Source organism: Artemia franciscana, chromosome 11 (assembly GCF_032884065.1).
Source record: "Artemia franciscana chromosome 11, ASM3288406v1, whole genome shotgun sequence".
NCBI classification, from domain to species: domain Eukaryota; kingdom Metazoa; phylum Arthropoda; class Branchiopoda; order Anostraca; family Artemiidae; genus Artemia; species Artemia franciscana.
Window position 1 is genome coordinate 28,157,287 of NC_088873.1, and position 18,384 is coordinate 28,175,670.

General features: G+C 35.6%; 1 protein-coding gene across 3 annotated transcripts; it reads right to left on the bottom strand.

Moving 5' to 3' along the window:
• Window positions 1-3,652: 3,652 nt before the first annotated feature.
• On the bottom strand, window positions 3,653-17,939 carry LOC136033050 (uncharacterized). Of its 3 annotated transcripts, none has more exons than XM_065713628.1 (5): window positions 17,851-17,939; window positions 8,611-8,788; window positions 5,579-5,752; window positions 4,553-4,671; window positions 3,653-3,842 (listed from the first exon to the last, which is right to left on the bottom strand). In XM_065713628.1, the coding sequence occupies exons 2-5, from the start codon at window positions 8,783-8,785 to the stop codon at window positions 3,750-3,752; spliced, it is 561 nt and encodes a 186-aa protein (XP_065569700.1). In that variant the 5' UTR covers window positions 8,786-8,788; window positions 17,851-17,939; the 3' UTR covers window positions 3,653-3,749. The 3 variants fall into 3 exon arrangements, with proteins under 3 accessions (XP_065569700.1, XP_065569702.1, XP_065569701.1); XM_065713630.1 differs by having other exon boundaries at window positions 17,835-17,895; XM_065713629.1 differs by having other exon boundaries at window positions 17,822-17,887.
• Between the last annotated feature and the right edge of the window lie 445 nt (window positions 17,940-18,384).

The window sequence follows — 18,384 nt, forward strand, 5'->3', positions numbered from 1 at the left end:
TGCCCTTTTCATGCTCACATGTTTCTTCCTGGTTTATTACAAACCAAAGAACAATCTCAATAATTCACTGTGGTCAGTGGATTCCAAAAATAAGGCCATTTACAAGAATTGTCTGATTTTCTATGCCCTTTCTGATCAGCAGCTTCTGAGCACACAAACGAAATAGCGGATATTTGCGGAAGTGACAAATAAGAAAACAAGAGCCAAGAGCTCATATGGCACTTGTGACGAGGTCGGAACTTAAAATTAGACTCGGTACTAGAGTTATCGATCTCATCGTCCTAGCACGTCAAGAAGCACTGAACTCGCCAAAGCACTAGAAATCCCTTCAACTCCCCCAAAGAGATCGGATCCGACCCGCTTATGTCAATCACGTATCTATAACTTATACTTATTCTCGAACTCACCAAAGTACTAGAAATCCCCCCAGCTCCCCCAAAGAGAGCGAATCCGGTCCGGTTATGTCAATCACGTATCTAGAACTTGTACTTAATATTCCCATCAAGTTTTATCCCGATCTCTCCACTCTAAGAGTTTTCCAAGATTTCCGATTTCCGTTTCCTCCCTCCAGCCCCCTATGTCCCCGGATCCGATCTGAATTGAAAATCGAGCATCACCGATGCTCGATTAGATCCGATCACCGATTCGTAAGATAAACCTACCTCCATTTTCACGATTTCCCCTTCCTCCAGCCCCCCCAGATGTTCGAATCACCAAAATGACTGTTATCAAGTCTATTTGTGCAGGTCCCTGACACGCCTATCAATTTTCATCGTCCTGGCACGTCTAGAAGCACTGTACTCTCCAAAGCACCGAAATCCCCTCCCCCAGCTGACTCCCCCAAAGAGAGCGTATCCGGTCCATATGTCAGTTACGTATCTAGAACTTGTGCTTATTTTTCTCACCAAGTTTCATTCCGATCTCTCCACTCTAAGCGTTTTCCAAGATTTCCAAGGGCGTTTTCCGACTCCTCCCAATATCACCAAATCCAGTCTGGATTTAAAATAAGAGCCCTGGGACTTGAGGTCCTTCTAAATATAAAATTTCAATAAGATCCGATCACCCTTTCGTAAGTTAAAAATACCTCATTTTTTCTAATTTTTCCGAATTAAAAGAACTACCCCACACCACCAACTCCCCCAAAGAGAGCGGATCCGGTCCAGTTATGTCAATCACGTACCTAGGACTTGTGTTTATTCTTTCAACCAAGTTTCATCCCGATATCTGCACTCTAAGCGTATTTCCAAGATTTCCGATCTCCCCCTCCAACTTCCCCCAATGTCACTGGATCCAGTCAAGATTTAAAACGTGACCTCTGAGACAAGAGGTCCTTCTAAATATCAAATTTCGTTAAATCCGATCACCCGTTCGTAAGTTAAAAATGCCTCATTTTTTTTAATTTTTCCGAATTAACCTTCCTCCCTTCCAACTCCCCCAAAGAGAACAGATTCGGTCCTGTTATGACAATCACGTATCTAGGACTTGTGCTTATTCTTCCCACCAAATTTCATCCCGATCTCTCCACTCTAAGCGTTTTCAAGATTTCCGGTTTTAACCTCCAACTCCCCCAATCTCACCGGATCCGGTCGGAATTTAGAATAAAAGCTCTGAATTACAAGTTCCTTCTAAATATCGAATTTCATTAAGATTTTATTTTTTCTTATTTTTCCGAATTAACCATCCCCCCAAGATGGTCGAATCTGGGAAACGGGTATTTTTAATTTAATCTGATCTGGTCCCTGATACGCCTGCCAACTTTCGTCGTCCTAGCTTATCTGGAAGTGCCCGAACTTGCAAAACCGGGACAAACAGACAGACAGAAATTACGATCGCTATATGTCACTTGGTAGATACTAAGTGCCAAAAAAGGCAATCAACAAGCCGGTTTAGTTAAATAAATACTAATACATGAAAATCTCATTTAAAAAAGCCTAAGATATTTATTGAAAATGATTATTCAAAACCCAAATTTCAACAGCGGGAATTTAAATTTTAATCATTCACATGTTAATGAGAAAATTTTACATTCGTACGATATGGTCTCTTTCCAACGAGTCCAAGCTACACACATTAGAAATCAGGGGTGCAGCTAAAGTTTAAGTTTTGAGGAGGGATTTAAAGAATGTATCGACAAAATCGTCCAGTATGCCGACAAATTCGGAAAGACAAGCTAAATATCCAAGATAAATTTTCCAAGGTGTTAACACACGGCGACAGCACCTTGGAGGTCCTTCTCGCTACTTTAAAGCACCCCCTCTCCTCCTTAGCTGCGGCCCTGACTGGATAGCATAGTTTTAACCGATTGAATCTTGGATCTTTGGCCCACGCAAGTGAACATTCATTACACAAAAATGTTTGGTTTATTGTATTCTTTTTAGTTGTTATCTTCTTGAAGCAACCATACATTTAGAACATTGCGGCACTGGGTGTGTACTGACAAGCATTGACAATAAATATACTTTCACTTGCTTTGACTCACCTGTGCTGCTCTCTCCACCATGGTCAGACTTAGCTGGCGGCTCCGCCCTCAAGGACTGGGCAAGCAAAAATTACATGAGGAAATCTGCTGCCATCTTCTGGAAAAGTTGCGCAAATATATATATATATATATATATATATATATATATATATATATATATATATATATATATATATATATATATATATATATATATATATATATATATATATATATATATATATATATATATATATATACATCGGCCGATAACCGATATTTTTCTCCGATATATGATAATAACACTGACCCTTATATCGGCCCGATAATATCGGTCGGACGATATACCGGTAGGGACCTATAATATATCCGTGAGTTGTTGTTTTTAGGACACCTAAATCAAAGTTAAATTACATTATTCACGGTAAGATTAACAGACCAATGAAACGGAAATCTTTGAGCCCTTATTATTGTTGCCTGGTGGAGGTTCGATTCTAAGTAGAACCTCCAAGTTGAACTTCAAAGTAAAAACTCATTAGTAGTCTATTGCCCAAACAAACCATTGTTGAAAATCATTTACTCTTAAAGTGAATGGACATTAACGGGTTTTAAGTCGTAAAAATCCACAAGGAACTACAATTCAATCAAAACCGTATACAAAAATATATAGATATTTTGAACGTTCAAGTTTGACTTGAATGTTCAATTTAATTTTTACTCGTTTTAAGATTATTAATCATCTACATAAGTACTTGCTATCTGTATGTTTTCTATGATCGTTTATTTTAGTTTCTATTTATTTTGGGTTTATATATATTATACCGGAAGCCCAGCTTCGCCCACTTTTCAGTCAATGGCTTTTTGGCTGAAATTGTTGTTTCACGCCACGAAATGACAAAAGCTACCAATTTGCTTGGAACAGCCTTTTGGCTACTTAAAGAAGTTAGTCAAGCTATCCATTTCGGTACAAACCATTTGTTTTACATTGATTGTGCAACCCTTTACGATCGAATACGCCTCTGCGCGAATATTATCGCCTCTAAAACTGGGAGTCTCAATATCTTGTGTAATATATGAACTGTGTAATATACATATACATATATATATATATATATATATATATATATATATATATATATATATATATATATATATATATATATATATATATATATATATATATATATATATATATGCCAGCTGATCCTTTATTTAATTCGAACCAAATAAAACAAGATAAACGGAATAAAAGTTTCGCGATTGAGATACATAGCTCATTTAATTCAAGCCTTCAGTCTATTGGTAGATTTCTCTGCGTCTTCGCTTTTTCCAAGGTTGCCATGGTATCATCCCAATTCAAAAACAGTTGATTCAAATTATTCATCTAGAAAAAAAAGGTAAATAGTACATTCAATTAAGCAAATAGAATTGTTAACTTAAAAATAACGAAAATGACATTTTAAAGATAAAAAAAAAGTGAGAATACCATACCATAAGCCAGAGAATTTTTTTTTTCGTTTATAGTAAGAACTCAAAATCAGTTCAACAGTATATCTGCACATAAGGAAAGTTCGTCAGTGTCCTGATTCCTTGATGTTCTAGATATTTGATTTTTATTAGCTTCCGAGTTACCAATTACAATTAGGCAACGTGAAGCATTGTAGCAATCTTTGGTCGGATTAACTGGCAAAGATGTTTCAGGATTAACACTTTTATTTTGTTTCTTCGCCATTCCAAGTCCTTTAATCTTTCAAAATGGCAGTCCCAAGAAAATGTAAAAAGAGCGACGAATACCACACTACCTTTCCATAACATACAAATACAAAGTAGAAACAATAGGGATAATCTTTTCAAGACAGTTGAAATCAATTCTGTGAATATTTCTGCCCTATGTCCAAGGGCCGTCTTCAGCACAATACAAGAAAGAGAAAAAAATATGTATATATAAATAAACTTACATTAAAATGTGAGAATTAAAACAAATAGGTTTTTTTTACTTTTTAAAACAGCCCTAGCATCCTTACTTCAACAGTTGAATGAGCCCAGGTTGAACTTCGTTCAGAAACATATAAATTAGAAATAGATGAATCTAACCATGAGAGTTTGCTCGGTTAAGCAATTCCTGGATTCCTTAATGATTGCTTCTACTTGCGAAGTAAGGTTGTTCTGACATGCTCTAATTGTGCCAAGCTTCGATGACAAGTTTGGAGCATCTAAAACAAATAAGGGTATTGACAAATGTGTATACAGAAGCAAGTAACGATAAATGAAATAGAATCAAAATATTAAAATGAATAAAAAAGGCATAGACTAAAAGCACAAATCATATCTCTTAATAGGTAAAAATTAATGCAAATTAACATAAAGCTGGAACAAAACATACCTTTCTACTTCCTTTCTTTGAAAAAAATACACCTTGAATATCCTTTTTCTCTAGATCAAAACGAATCTCATAGTGAAGTCTAATTACTTTTAAAAACCCCTTTGACACGTTAGAAACACTACATAGTAAATGAGAAGAATTCTGAACTAGCAGCAGTGTCAAAAATATATATCCCGGTACTTCCCCTGTGACTTTCTGCATTTTAGTTAATTGAAGGAGCTAACACCAATAAGCATTCACAAGCCAGTTCAGCATGAAACCCGGCCAACAAAATGCATCTAACTTATATCTAACCTACTACTTTTGATAATTTACCCTCTAATCACAATACTAGGTTCGAGTGTTGAAATATCTCAACGCGTACGAGGAAACATTAACGACGAGTGAATGCAGTGAACTTAAATGCTAAATATTCGATTTTATTGAAATATTGATAATTTCTGCTGTATCTAATGAGCTGACATTCAGCAGAACTTACTGATACTGCCATGCAATCCATATCTTTAAATTTGAAGATGTTAACTTTGATACAAATTTTTTTACATCATAATCCATAGGTTTCTATTAACTTGTATGCCTTCTACTACAATTTGTATGTGTATTTTAGCAAAATAAAGAGTGTGATTTATAAAGCTCGGAATGGATAAAATCTGTATTCTAAAAATAGAACTGAGCCCTTTTTTTTTTTTTTATTTCGCTTCTGATTACATATGGAGCAACTTCTGTATTACTATTACCTTCAATTGCATTGCTTTCCAAAACGGGCCTTAGCTTATCAAGCTCGTTCAGATCTTCGACCATTTTAATGATATTGGCTTCCTCCGAAAGAATAACTTCGGCCTTTTCTATTTGAGATTGACTTTGCTTCGTATCCAACCAAACTGGATCCAAAAACCGATCAATTTCATCGACTAAAAACACATATGGGCAAAGAATTAGTGTTTATAAAATGAATATAAACAATAAATTAAGCCATCATAAATTGAAAAATAAAAGCGCCTGAAATAAAATAATTTATTCCTAATTAATCGCCACTAAATAGGGCTTATAGTTTTAATAAGTTTGGGCACTTTAAATTTCTGGCCCAAGCACAGTGACGTAGCTACCATAAGATTGCAAGTATGATATACATACGACAAGTGAACCTCGCAAAAAAATCTTCATTAGTGATAGTCGACTCACGGTTATTCTAACCTCAACAACTCGAAATCCTCGACGTCTCAAATTATTTTCAATCCATTTGGAAAAACCTGTCAAAGTCGGAGAAAAGGCTATGCATAAATAGAAATAATTTTGCGGTTATATTTTACCTCTGTAAGTCGAAGTAGCCGGAAAATTATCTCTATAGCTGGAAGTTCAGTAGATAAGTTGAATTTAATTATCACTATACCCCTATAAGGCGAAGTTTAGCCCTATATCTCGAAGTTAGGGGTCTAGTTAGTAGAGAAAAGGTTAAGCGCTCCGTCAAATCTCTGGGGCACTATAATTTTTAGGCAAGAAGTGGTTGGCACAAGAATTTAAAAAAAATAATAGTAATAATCTAATTGGTGACTGCTCATATAAAAAAAAAGAAAAGCGGAGTAGTTCAAAAGACGAACAAGAAACATGAACACTAAAAAAAACTGAAAAAAACATTTAATTAAACAATATCTTTTTCAATCGCACTCGTAGCTAAAGTATATACTATGGGGGTTCCTCAGGGGTCCATACTTGGACCACTGTTATTTCTTATCTATGTGAACGATCTCCCTCTAAGCCCAACCTGCCATAGGACTGATATGGATCTCAGTTTACTGTTTGCTGATGATACAGCCAACTCTACCTGCGACATAGATCCTCAATCTCTAAAATCAAATCTTGAATTATCACTGAGAAATTTGTTTCACTGGTTCCATTGGAACAAATTGGTTGTCAACACTTCAAAGACTCTTTATGGTTTTTTCAAGAACTTCTACTGCAGTACCAGCGTTACAAGAGGCTGTAGTCACATTTGGAGGTCAATTAATAAAAATAAATCGAGTGCAAACAACTCGGTATCTTGGAGTCACTGTTGATCAGAATTTAAGCTGGAAAGCTCATATCACTAGACTAAGGCTTAAGTTAGGAAGCAACGTAGGTGTAATACATCGTCTTAAATTTTTCCTTCCTTTTTATGCTTTAAAATCAATTTATTTGTCTCTTGTTCATTCGTATATTAATTATTGTTCGATTATTTATTTGAGTACGTTTCAGTCACATATTTCTCCTATTGTGAAGTTATAAAAAAAACAATGAGAATCCTTAAGATGTTATTTTATTCCCCAGTTTCTCTTCCTGGTAAATATCCAACTAAGAGTCTTTACAGTTATTTTAATATCATTCCTGTTAGACAAATTTTAGCTTTTCAATGTATACTTTTCCGTGTCCGTTATCTAAAGGATCTGCAACCAGATTGTTTTAAATAATTTTTTCCAGGCCATCCCTCACTCCGACCATATAATACTCGTTGTCCTTTAAGTAAGCTTCCTGTGCCTTTTATTGTTTCCGAACGGTCTAGATTTTCGCCTAAAAATGTTATTACAAATTATTGGAACACATATGAACCTTTTTTTGATCAGAGTCTATCGCTATTAACATTAAAAACTAAAATCAAAGCTCTGCTAATTAGTAAATATTAATTTGTGAGTAGCTCCCGGCCCTTCAGCTATCGGATAAATATTGACAATAATTTTAATAAATGTTTTTTGGCATTTATTTTTTGGTGTGAGATAGAGTGAGAAGTGTGATGACATCCGTTCCTTCTGGGTTTGTTTGTTTATGCTGTTTGTATTGTCGCCCGGCTTTCGAGTCAGTTAAATATGTATAGTTAAAGAATAATAAAGAACTTGAAATTCTAGTGGTAGAAGGTCATACAATTTTTCTAATGCCCTTTTCTTGGCCGTTCACTAAGATAATGGCACAATGTCAATTATGTCTACCATATTCTGGGTCTTCAGAACGTAAGTATGTCTCTCAAATTGGATGACGAAGTAAAAACTTGAGCTATTTGCACATTACTGATCTTAGTTTAAGTCTATCAATTTGGGTAAACCAGTAGGGGTGAGGGAGAGCTACTGCTAAGCAAAACTCAGCAAGGATTTTACGGTTCAGGCAAAACTTGAGGGAAACAAGCTTACTGTAACTTAATCAAATGCTCTTGGTAACTTTCTCGATAACCAGTAAGTGGGAACTTCTAATATCTTGACTGTACGTGATTCCTAAATATTTCATAGACTTTCCCAGTGAATTGTTTTTTTTTCGCCCAACCGTCACACGAGTATTTGAAAATTTTCTTTAACTGGCCTACAAAAATATATAAAAGTACATGCAATGTACTAGCCCAACTGGTTTATCCCACAGTGCTGAAAACAGAGGTCAAGTAAAAGATGGGCCTTGTGATATTGGTTGGCTACTGTATGTCAAAAGGAGGTGTTGCCATGTTTAACAAACGATCAATTTATTCAAGCGATCAAGTCACATTATGACTTATAAGTAACTAGGCCTACATGAAACTTCAAGATGATTTCATAATTTATTTTTCATTCTCTTGAAATTCTTTGGATAAGATCAAATGTTGTTAATAAACTTGCTTGTACTAGGCAACATTCGTGAACACATTTTCGGAAAAAAAAAAATGGTGACAGACGAGTAGGAGCACCCATTTAATGGTTTCAAAAAAAAATGGCTGATCGTCTGTGTCATATACCTTTTTTGTGCGACTACAATTTAAAAGCAGAGAAAAAATTATCACCTTTCCTGAATACAGTTTGAATTCGTTCTCTGCCATTAGTCGCATTAACCATGTCTGCATTAAATTTGAGCAAATTATCCAATACTGTAGCGTTTAATTCTTCAGGACCGCTGTCAACTATAAGAGCTTCCAGCCTTTCAATTCTTCTGAACATTGCATCCAGCTCAATATCCATTGCCTTTAATAAATTTTATTAGTCACAGTGTACATTTAGGGGAACTAGTGAATATTTAAGATGCCTGAAGATTTTACACGAAAAAAAACTGCAGTAACACTCACTAAGCTTAAACCTAAAAAGCACTCTAAACATTCCAGTCGATGTTATAATACACAGCTTCATAAGGCCCTGACTCTTTAAAGACAGGAGGTGGAAGATCAAAATGGAAAAAGTAAACTTTCTGGCCACTGTTTTATTATTCCAGTGGAACCTCAAGAACGATTTTGCCTTCTGTACCTGTTTTATCCAGATGTTTCTAATACATTTACCGTACTAAAACTTTCAAAATTAATTATTCAAGGCTTTTTTTTATCGCCAAGTTCGCAAGTGAGCTTCCACTAAGATATATGTACATACTACATCCATTTTCGAGACTTTCAGTGAAAAATATTTAAAGTTCCCCATCTGTCTTTTTCGCAAGTCCTACTGTCCTGGTTATCTAGTATCCTGGAAGTTCCTACTCTCAGAGAAATTTGATCTTCCTAGCGTTGTCAAATTTTCCAAAGGTTCCAACCAACATTCAAACCGAAAATACCCCCTAGCATGAGCAAGGACCATTGCCTTGATGAACTGAGCGAGTACAATTTAACAATAAAGACTTTCCCAAGCACAAAAGCGGTTTGCAGCAAGCAATGATGAAGGCTGTGTTTACGTTTTTTAAAAGTCGAAAAGTACCAAAAGAGATGGTAACCCTTGCTATTCCTAAGATAACCGACAAGAAAAGTTGTGTAATTATTGTGCTGTTAGATGGAAATAAATCTATCTATCTATCTAAAACAGATTTAAACTTGTAAAACACAGAAATTATCCTCAATGAACAAATCTTCGAAAGACGAATTTATAAGAAGAAGTTGAGCTAAGTTAAGTTAGATAAACCTTACTTACACTACCTTAAATTTAATTAAGGTTAAATTAGATAATGTGAACATGTGAACCTAGCCTAAATTAACTCAAATTAAAGCTAAGATAATGTAAGTAATATTTTCTTAACTTAACCCAACCTTTTCACGTAAATTCGTCTTTTTAAGATTTCGTCAAGTAAATTGAATCTTTACTAGTATATTAGTTATACATATGTGTAGATTAGGGTGACCGCAAAAAATTGATGTCGGAACTTTGTTCGTCTAGACCCACAAAATGATTCCCCTTTCAAGATATTGAGATAGTCGAAATTTGAGCTCGACCATACGACGTTAACACGTGCCGCTCGTCGCTTAAGTTCGAAAAAAAATCCATATTTGTGGACAAAAAGGTGACATGGAGTCATAACTCCAGAGCAGTAAATAATAAAACACGCTTTATATCTCAATAGAAAGCTAATATTGTTCTTCAAAATTTATATTCTAAACATAATTTTTGTTATTTTTATAAAAACAAAAAACCTTATAAAAGTCAAACAGTGTTACAACAGTCTTTAGCTCCAAAAACATGACCTAGTACCATTAGGAGCCAGTTTGGGAGTATTCTAAGAATTTTAACGGGTTTATACAAAATGTGTCTCGGAATTAACGTTTTGTTTTATAATAAGTCTTTTGGAACTCAATTTTGAAACGCAGTGCCTTTTTTATATTTAATATTTTATTATATGGGGGTGACATGAATAGTTTACTAAAGAAAGACCCGTTTGACAGGTACAAAGGAGGCTGATATCTAGTTTCTATTTTAGGGATCGTGATTAGTGATTTTACTTCATCCTATAACTGATCTTTACCTACTGGACCCTGAAATGGCATCCACATCAGGTGCAAAAATCCAGACGACGGATAAAATATTTCTTATGAGCTATTCCATTAACCAGATCACCGGTTGTAAACTACCCTCTAACGATTATGTTTTGTGTGTTTATTTTATGATTTAAGTGCTGTGAAATATAAGAGAATCAACAGAACTTGCCATATGAGAACTATTCATTTTTTGAGAAAAAGCTCGAATTCCAACTAAACATGGGCAAGATGAAACAACTAAGCTGAAAAAACTTCACACCGAGTGAAAAACTCTTCAAAAAGACCGGAAGAAAACATCGAAAACAGAGGCAGAAGGGCCACCCAGGCTCCATGACCGGAGCGGATCTCAAGTTGTCGAGAGCTGAAGAAATCAAGGCCATGGATCACAAATGAGCTCATTCCGCTATGCGAGCATAACCGATTATTTAGAAATAAATCCGACTGCAATAGCCGAGATACTCATAAGCTCCTCAAGAGAAAAGTAGAGGGAGAGATTAGAAAGGCGCTACGTAACCGTCTGTGAAAGAAATGCGATGACTGCAAAGCACAGTTGAAAAGGGGGAACAGCAGAGCAGTTCTCAGAATAGTGCGCGAGTAGTCAGAAAAAAAGCCACACATATCAGTGCCTTCGCAAAAGATATCGATGTACCAGCCAACTCTTCAAATGAAATGCAAGCACAAGCTAATACAGTCTAAGATACCGCAACTCCATTCGGAATGGAGATCAATATCAGCAAAACCGGTCATGATGACAACGAGACAAGAACTAGACAACCCAACCGTTAAGGAGGGAGACAGGTTCAAACAGTTAATCACTTCTTGTAACTTGGTAGCCTACTCTCCTCAAATAACTGCCATAGCTCTGACATGAAACGTCGACTTACATTTACTAGTCCTAACTTCCAATGACTAGCAAAGCTCTTGAAAATAACCATCTATTCAACAAACTCAAAATTTTCCTATTTAACAGTTTAATAGTGCCCATAGTCAGGTACTGATGCGAAACATGGACACTGAAAACCAAAGACGAAACAAAACTTCTAGCTTTCAAGATGAGATGCCTCTGTTGTATCGAGTGAGGTCAAGAAACAGCAATTTCGCTGGTTAAGTCAAGCTAGGCGAGTAGAGCCCCCTCCCAAAAGTCGCACTTCATGGATGTTTGCATGGCCTTCGTCCACGAGGAAGACCAGGAAATCGATGGATAGATAACTTCGATTTCGACAATGTCAACTTATCCCAGTTATCACATAACACACCTGATATAATAATGTACCTAGCCCTTACTCATGCGCTAGCAGGAGATGTGGCCCAAAAACTTCCAACGAGGATGGTCGGGACTTAAGTAAGTAAGTATGTGGCACGATAAATATTAATAGATCTAGTGCGTTCGTACAAGCATGCTGGCTTTCTCTAATCGAGTTTTGTAATTTGAGCTAAGAGGGTTGAAGTCCCAATAATACGTTTACAGATTAATTTATCCCTTGAGTTATAGGATTTTCCAGTTTTAAGTTTTTTGAATGGCTAGGTTGTGGTAAAAAGCTAAAGTTTTGAAAAGTGTGGTAAGGGTGTATCTGCTGTTTTCGGCTCCTTTGGTCCTGTTATCATTGGGAATGTTTCAAATAAAGGCGAAATTTTATAACATCAAGAATTGGAAAGGTTATTGTTTTTAAAAGTTGACGTTGGAACTCTATTAATTTAGAAGGTTTACTTCTTATAAAGCTTGACATAAGATCTCTGAAATCGCAAAAAAAATTATATTCTTGACATTTAAAGGCCCTAGCCAGAGCCATTCCTAGGAAGGGGGGGGGGGCAACAAGGGAAGTTGTGGAGGCTGGGGAATTGCCCAATTAGATCTAATTTTTCACTTTGATTTGTCTTTTTTGCTTATTAAACAAAACAAAAACAAGTTTTTTTCAACTGAAAGTAAGAAGCAACAGTAAGTTGAAACGAACAGAAATTATTACATATCTGAGGGGTTGTCCCCTCCTGAGTACGTTACTCTTTAGGCTCCAGTTTGACTTTTCATTCCAACCTCTCATTTATTTAATGATTTCTGTTCGTTTTAAGTTTTAATTTTACTCCTTACTTTCAGTTGAAAAAATTAATTTTATGTAATTTCTGATAGTTTATTAATTAATGCTGGGAAATCCAACTTCCCTTCCCCCCCCCCGAAAACTACTCCATGGAAAGATCCTACCGTGTAGACATTCCCACCAGAAAATCCCTCCTCCTTCAAAAAAAATCTTTATATCTCCCTATAGCCAATACTATATTTATGCAACAGACAAAGTTCATAACTTGCAGCCCTTTCCCCTGGGGTCTTTGGGGGGGGGGGGTAAAGTCATCCTCAAAGACATAGTTTAGTCTTTCGAGAATGCTGAAGAAAGTTGATTTCTCAAAATTTTGATCGGACAATTTTGTATAAAAGAGGGGTGGGAGGGAGGCTAGTTGTCCTCTAATATTTGTGATTACTTAAAATTCCACATTTTTGTTAGAGGATCTCGAAACCTCTACAGTAGAGTTCTTTAACATTCTGAATTCCATGGTTTGATTTTGATTAAGATTACTTGATTTCTTAGGGGGGTTTTCTCCTTTTTCAAAAATTAGACAAAATTTCTCTGGCTCGTAACTTTTGATGGGTAGTATTAATCTTCATGGATTTTATATATTCTGGATAAGCATTAAAATTCGATTCTTTTGATGTGTCTATTATCATCAAGACTATGTTTCTTAATTTTGGTTACTGTTGAGCCGCATTGCTCCATACTTATAGTTTGTTACCACAAACTGTTTGGTATTTCAGACAGGTGGGCACGCTTTAATTAATTTTATTTGGGTACCACCAAACCTAAGAACAGCTCTGACCTTAGCTATTTAAATGAGAATGTTAGAAGGAAGAAAATACAAAATTGATTAAAATCACGAATTGTTGATGTAAGAACTCTGAAATTCTGAAAAAAGGCAATAGGGGGTTGGAGCCCAAAGACCATTAAAACACATTAAACAAAATTTCAGAGTAATTCCAGACTCAAAAAGCATACCTTAAAGAGGCGACTGAAGAAGAAAAAGAGTTGAACTTGGAATATTTGAAATTATAATTCATATGGTAGTAATAGAAATAGTGGTTCTTAAAATGTAAATTTAATACCCTTATCCACTCCTAAGATATTGAAAATACATCAATTTGATAACTTTTATGCATATACTGGTAGTGTCTTTTGATTTAGTACACCAACCTCTTGTCTTTCTCTGACGTTTTACCTTAATATCCTCAACCTTTTTTGATAAACTCAGGATCAAACATTCCCTTCGTTCCTGAAATGTTGCTGATGGACGCTTTTGACAATCAGTATGCACATAGTGCGTTTTGATTTTGTTCAACAACCCGTTCAACATTCTCTGAAAGTAGTGACAACTAGATGTAGAAGCAGTTACAAGCAATTGCAGTTACATTTGCAAGTTGTCACAGTCAGTAGTAGTCACGATCGCAGTGACATTTGCAGCCACAATAGTACTAGCAGTGCTGGTCCTGAAAGTTTCAAGTTAATACCCTTAACTGTTTGTAAGATATTGCGCATGCGCCTTTTTGATAGCAGCTGAAATGACAGCATGCAAGAGTGGCTCTTGTGATAACTTGGATGCAGCTAGTTTCTTTTGATTTAGCTTAAAACAAGCCTTGACATTTCCCAAATTTCGCCTCAATATCCTTAGCCTTTTTGAACATACTCAGGACCAAACATCCTTCCTTCCCCAATGATAAATCCTGCACGTAAAAACGAACAATTCCATAATTTACATTGCTTGTCCTGGGGGTGGTGAGGCCACGGCATCTCCAGAGGTATATCTGTTAGATGTTGGAGACCATTTTTAACAAAAATGGCTTTTAAGATTTCTATCAGTGATGAAAGGGTGTCTGAAAGAGTAAGACGGAGGGGGGGGGATTGCTTTCCTTTCCTTTTTTAACATCCCACACCGCAAGTCTTTGAAGTTGCAACTTAATACCCATAGCTGTTTCTTAGATATTGCTTTTGTGTCCTTTTGACAATCCTCCTGCACACAGTTTGTTTTGATTTTATTTGACATCCATCTGAACATTTTCTAAAAGTTTTACCTTCATACCATTAGCCTTTCTAAACACAATATTTGTTACTCTGAGAGTGATTCCCCCTCCCCTTTAACATTCCCAGACATAGCCCTAGACTATATACAAGAATAAAATAAAACACTAAAACAAAGAAATTCTTACTTTGTTTAATGGTGAGAAGACAGAGTAACTTAGAATGGGGATAAATGAAGGTGAAGAGGTGATATTGGATAACAAGAAGACTGATGAAATGGATAGCTTTTGTACCTGAAAAGTATTGTTAGTAAAGCTGGTGGATACAGTGAAAGCATTAAAAATAGAATAGGCAAGGCCCAGGGTGTCGTTTTACGATTGAAAAAAAGTTTGAAAGAATAAGAAGATAAGTCTGCAAACTAAGAATAAAATTTTGGAAGCTAGAGTGATGACAGTGGTCAAGTATGGTTCTGACATGTGGGCATTTCAAAAGACAGAAGAGTGTTTGTTAGGTGTTTTCCACAAGAACTGTCTATGGATCCTTTTGGATACCAATCTGACTGACCATATTCAAACAGTGAGGTACAAAAAAAGTGGTTCTGTTTCACTTTCCGGGGCTATAATGAGAGCAAGGTAAAAATTGCTAGGACAGGTAATTCAGCTGTAGGATGACAGGTTGTTAAAGATGGTCCTTTTTGGCAAGCCATCTAGGGGAAAAAGAAGCAGTGTCCCCAAATAAAGTGAAAAGAGGTTAGAAAAAGGATTTAAAGGCAATTGGGAATTCTTGGGAGGATGTAAAGAGGGAAACCTTTGAATATAACCCTATTGGGACTGAGGAGGAGCATGTACAGCTTTATTGGCATCAAGCAGCATGGTGATGCAGTGAGTTGTAATTACTAGTAGCAGTAATAGTAAATGATCTTGATTTTTCTGCAATAAGATAATGATGCTGGCATTTTAAGTACCCAGATACCATAACAAATACCCAGTACCATAAAAAACAGATACAATGCATCAAGTAATGAAAAATAAGGGACAAATATATAATTTAGGACAATATATTAAGCCATTAGGGGGAGAGGCTGGAGTACATTGTAAGAGAAGCAGATATTAGGCTAAGTTTGGAATAATTATCTACTTAGGAACAAAAGGATAAGCTACTACTCTTTTGTGTTAATACTGAACACTTTATATTACTTATCTATCATCAAAGTGAACATGCTACTTAATGCATCAATCCATACTCTTTATAAGCAGACTAGCCTAAATGCTCCTAATGCATCATAACACCAAAACTCATGGAATCCTACACTTTAGTAGCACAGGCTGGGTCTAGCCTAAAGAGTTTAGTTTAGGAAAGGATTATTGCACCAAAACTGTTTTTTCTCAATCATAAATACATACCAAGATACCAACATTAAGGACTTTTGAGGACCTTGGAAAGTAGCTAAGTTATTAGAATAAAACTTACAGAAATGGATCAACACCTTAAATATTTGTAGAGGGGGTTTTTTGAAGTGCATATGCTGTATCCACTCCTCTATCTAAAGGGCACTGAAGTTTAATGAACTTTTAAAATGTTTGTGTTATGCTAGTTAAACCTTGCAAAATAGATCTTTTACTCAAATAAGGTGCAAAAAAGTATCTTGAGCTTTAAATGTTGCTTAATCTGGATTTACAAGGTTTTGAATATTTGTAAATATGATTCTTAAATTTAAGAAAATACCCTTGATATGGCCAAAAATTTCAGCAAAATAAAAGGGCTTCCATTTTTTGAAACTAAAGCCACTGAAAAAGAGATTGGAAACTGAAAATTAAAGTAAAATATTAATTGTCAAAAATTAGGGACCTGTCATGCATCCAATCTTCTGAACCCTAGAAGTAAGAAAAGGGTAGAGATAGTAGCTTGGCAATGCCCTCATAAGATATAGTTTAGGTCTGGATTCTGAAAGTTTTGTTTACCTAACTAAATTACTTTCTAGGATAGTAGGAAGCAGTGGTGGCATAAAATTGAAACGACTACTCCTCCTCAGAAGGGAACACAATAAAATCCTGAAAAAAAATTATCAAATATATACTTCAATCATTCCTATCACAATTTACTTTCCCTTACTCTCCCCCCACCCCTTCCCCTCATATGCAAACATAGAGATTTATTGGCAAAGAAGCAATGTTGACAGAATCAAGTAATGAAACATAATGGACTACATGTACAACATAGACTATGATTTAAGTACTTTTTCAAACAACTCACTAATGAGATAGCTAAGAAATAGACATACCTTTATGCAATCAGAATTTTATCCTGAATCCAAATTCAACATTTGTTTGCTTGGAAATGAACTTTACCCCTATGCTTCCCTAATGTGCAAATATAAAGGAGGTCATGACCTTTGATGACCTTTAGAAATATACCTTCCCAGGATGTACTTTAGCCTGTAGACCCATTTCCAAAAGTTTCATTTTCCTAACCTAACCCTTCCAAAATACCCAAAAGTCACAAAACAAGAATTTTAACTCTTTCAAATTCCTACTATACAGAAATTACCAGTGATAACTGGAATTAGTATTTAAAATGTAATTTGTACAACCTCAACTTTTCTCTCAGCTTCAAAACACTGCCCATCTTATGCATTTTTAGTTTGCCCCATGGAGGAGGAGGGTCAGCCAGAAATGGATTTGCTTTGAGAATTAGCATTTTTAAGCGCTATAGTATGGAAACTATGCTACTTTGCAGCATAGTTTCCAGTTTAGACAGCTTGTGACAAAACTAAAGCTTTACCAAAACCAATATGGAAACAGGAAATTTATAATAAATCAAATCTAGGTTAGCACACAAAGGTTATTGCTAAGTTAATACCTTTACATAATGAATCTATTATTAGGTTATCTATATAATGTCCTGCTCTTCTTTTAGTGAACAAATTAGTTCAATTTTACAAATAGCCTAGGTAGAATTTAAAATATAGGTTAGGCCAGCTTAATCAATCAGGAAACAATGTACAGAAGCAAATTTGCAGTAGAATTCTAGTTTAGCTAATTTTTACTCTCTTGGCAAGAGGTTAGGTTCTTCAAACTATAACCAAGCCCAACAAGTTTAAACATGTAGGCTAACTAGAATATCCTATAGCCCTAAGGTATGTCTAAATTTTTTTACTTCAGCATCAATTCTAAAATATACTAAAATTTTCCTCTACTAGTCAGTGGCTTTACCAAAAATATTTACAAGGACTTATGCCTACTATTTATCAGAATCTTGATCCTGATTTTTTTTTTCTATCTGAATAAGCATAAAAGCACATCCTGTGTTCTTTTACTTGTCCGATTACTTGTCTGACTAATCCAAGCGTTTTATGAGACACACATGACGTCAGAGGCTACTCGGATTATCCCTCAAACGCTCAGGATTACTTGTCCGTGTGCTTGCACTTTCTAATCCCGAAAAATAAAATTATTGAGGACAAGTGACGTCAATGTTACATATTTTTTTAAAGGGATAAACATGTGAAATCGTTAAAAGACAAGGGTCTGTCGCAGCAACAAAAACGTAAACACCATTCATGAAGAAACTGAGTCATTCAGAGAGGCAGTCAATGATCAAGAAACAATTTTCCTGTATGCCATTGACAAAGGTAGTGGCAAAGATGAAGCCCTTGTCCCACTGACCTTAAACAACCAGCTTTCAGTCAACTTCAAAATTGACACAGGAGCCCAAGCAAATGTCATCCCAAAAAACATTTTCGACAAGCTTGACCCAAAACCGAATCTGCAATCAA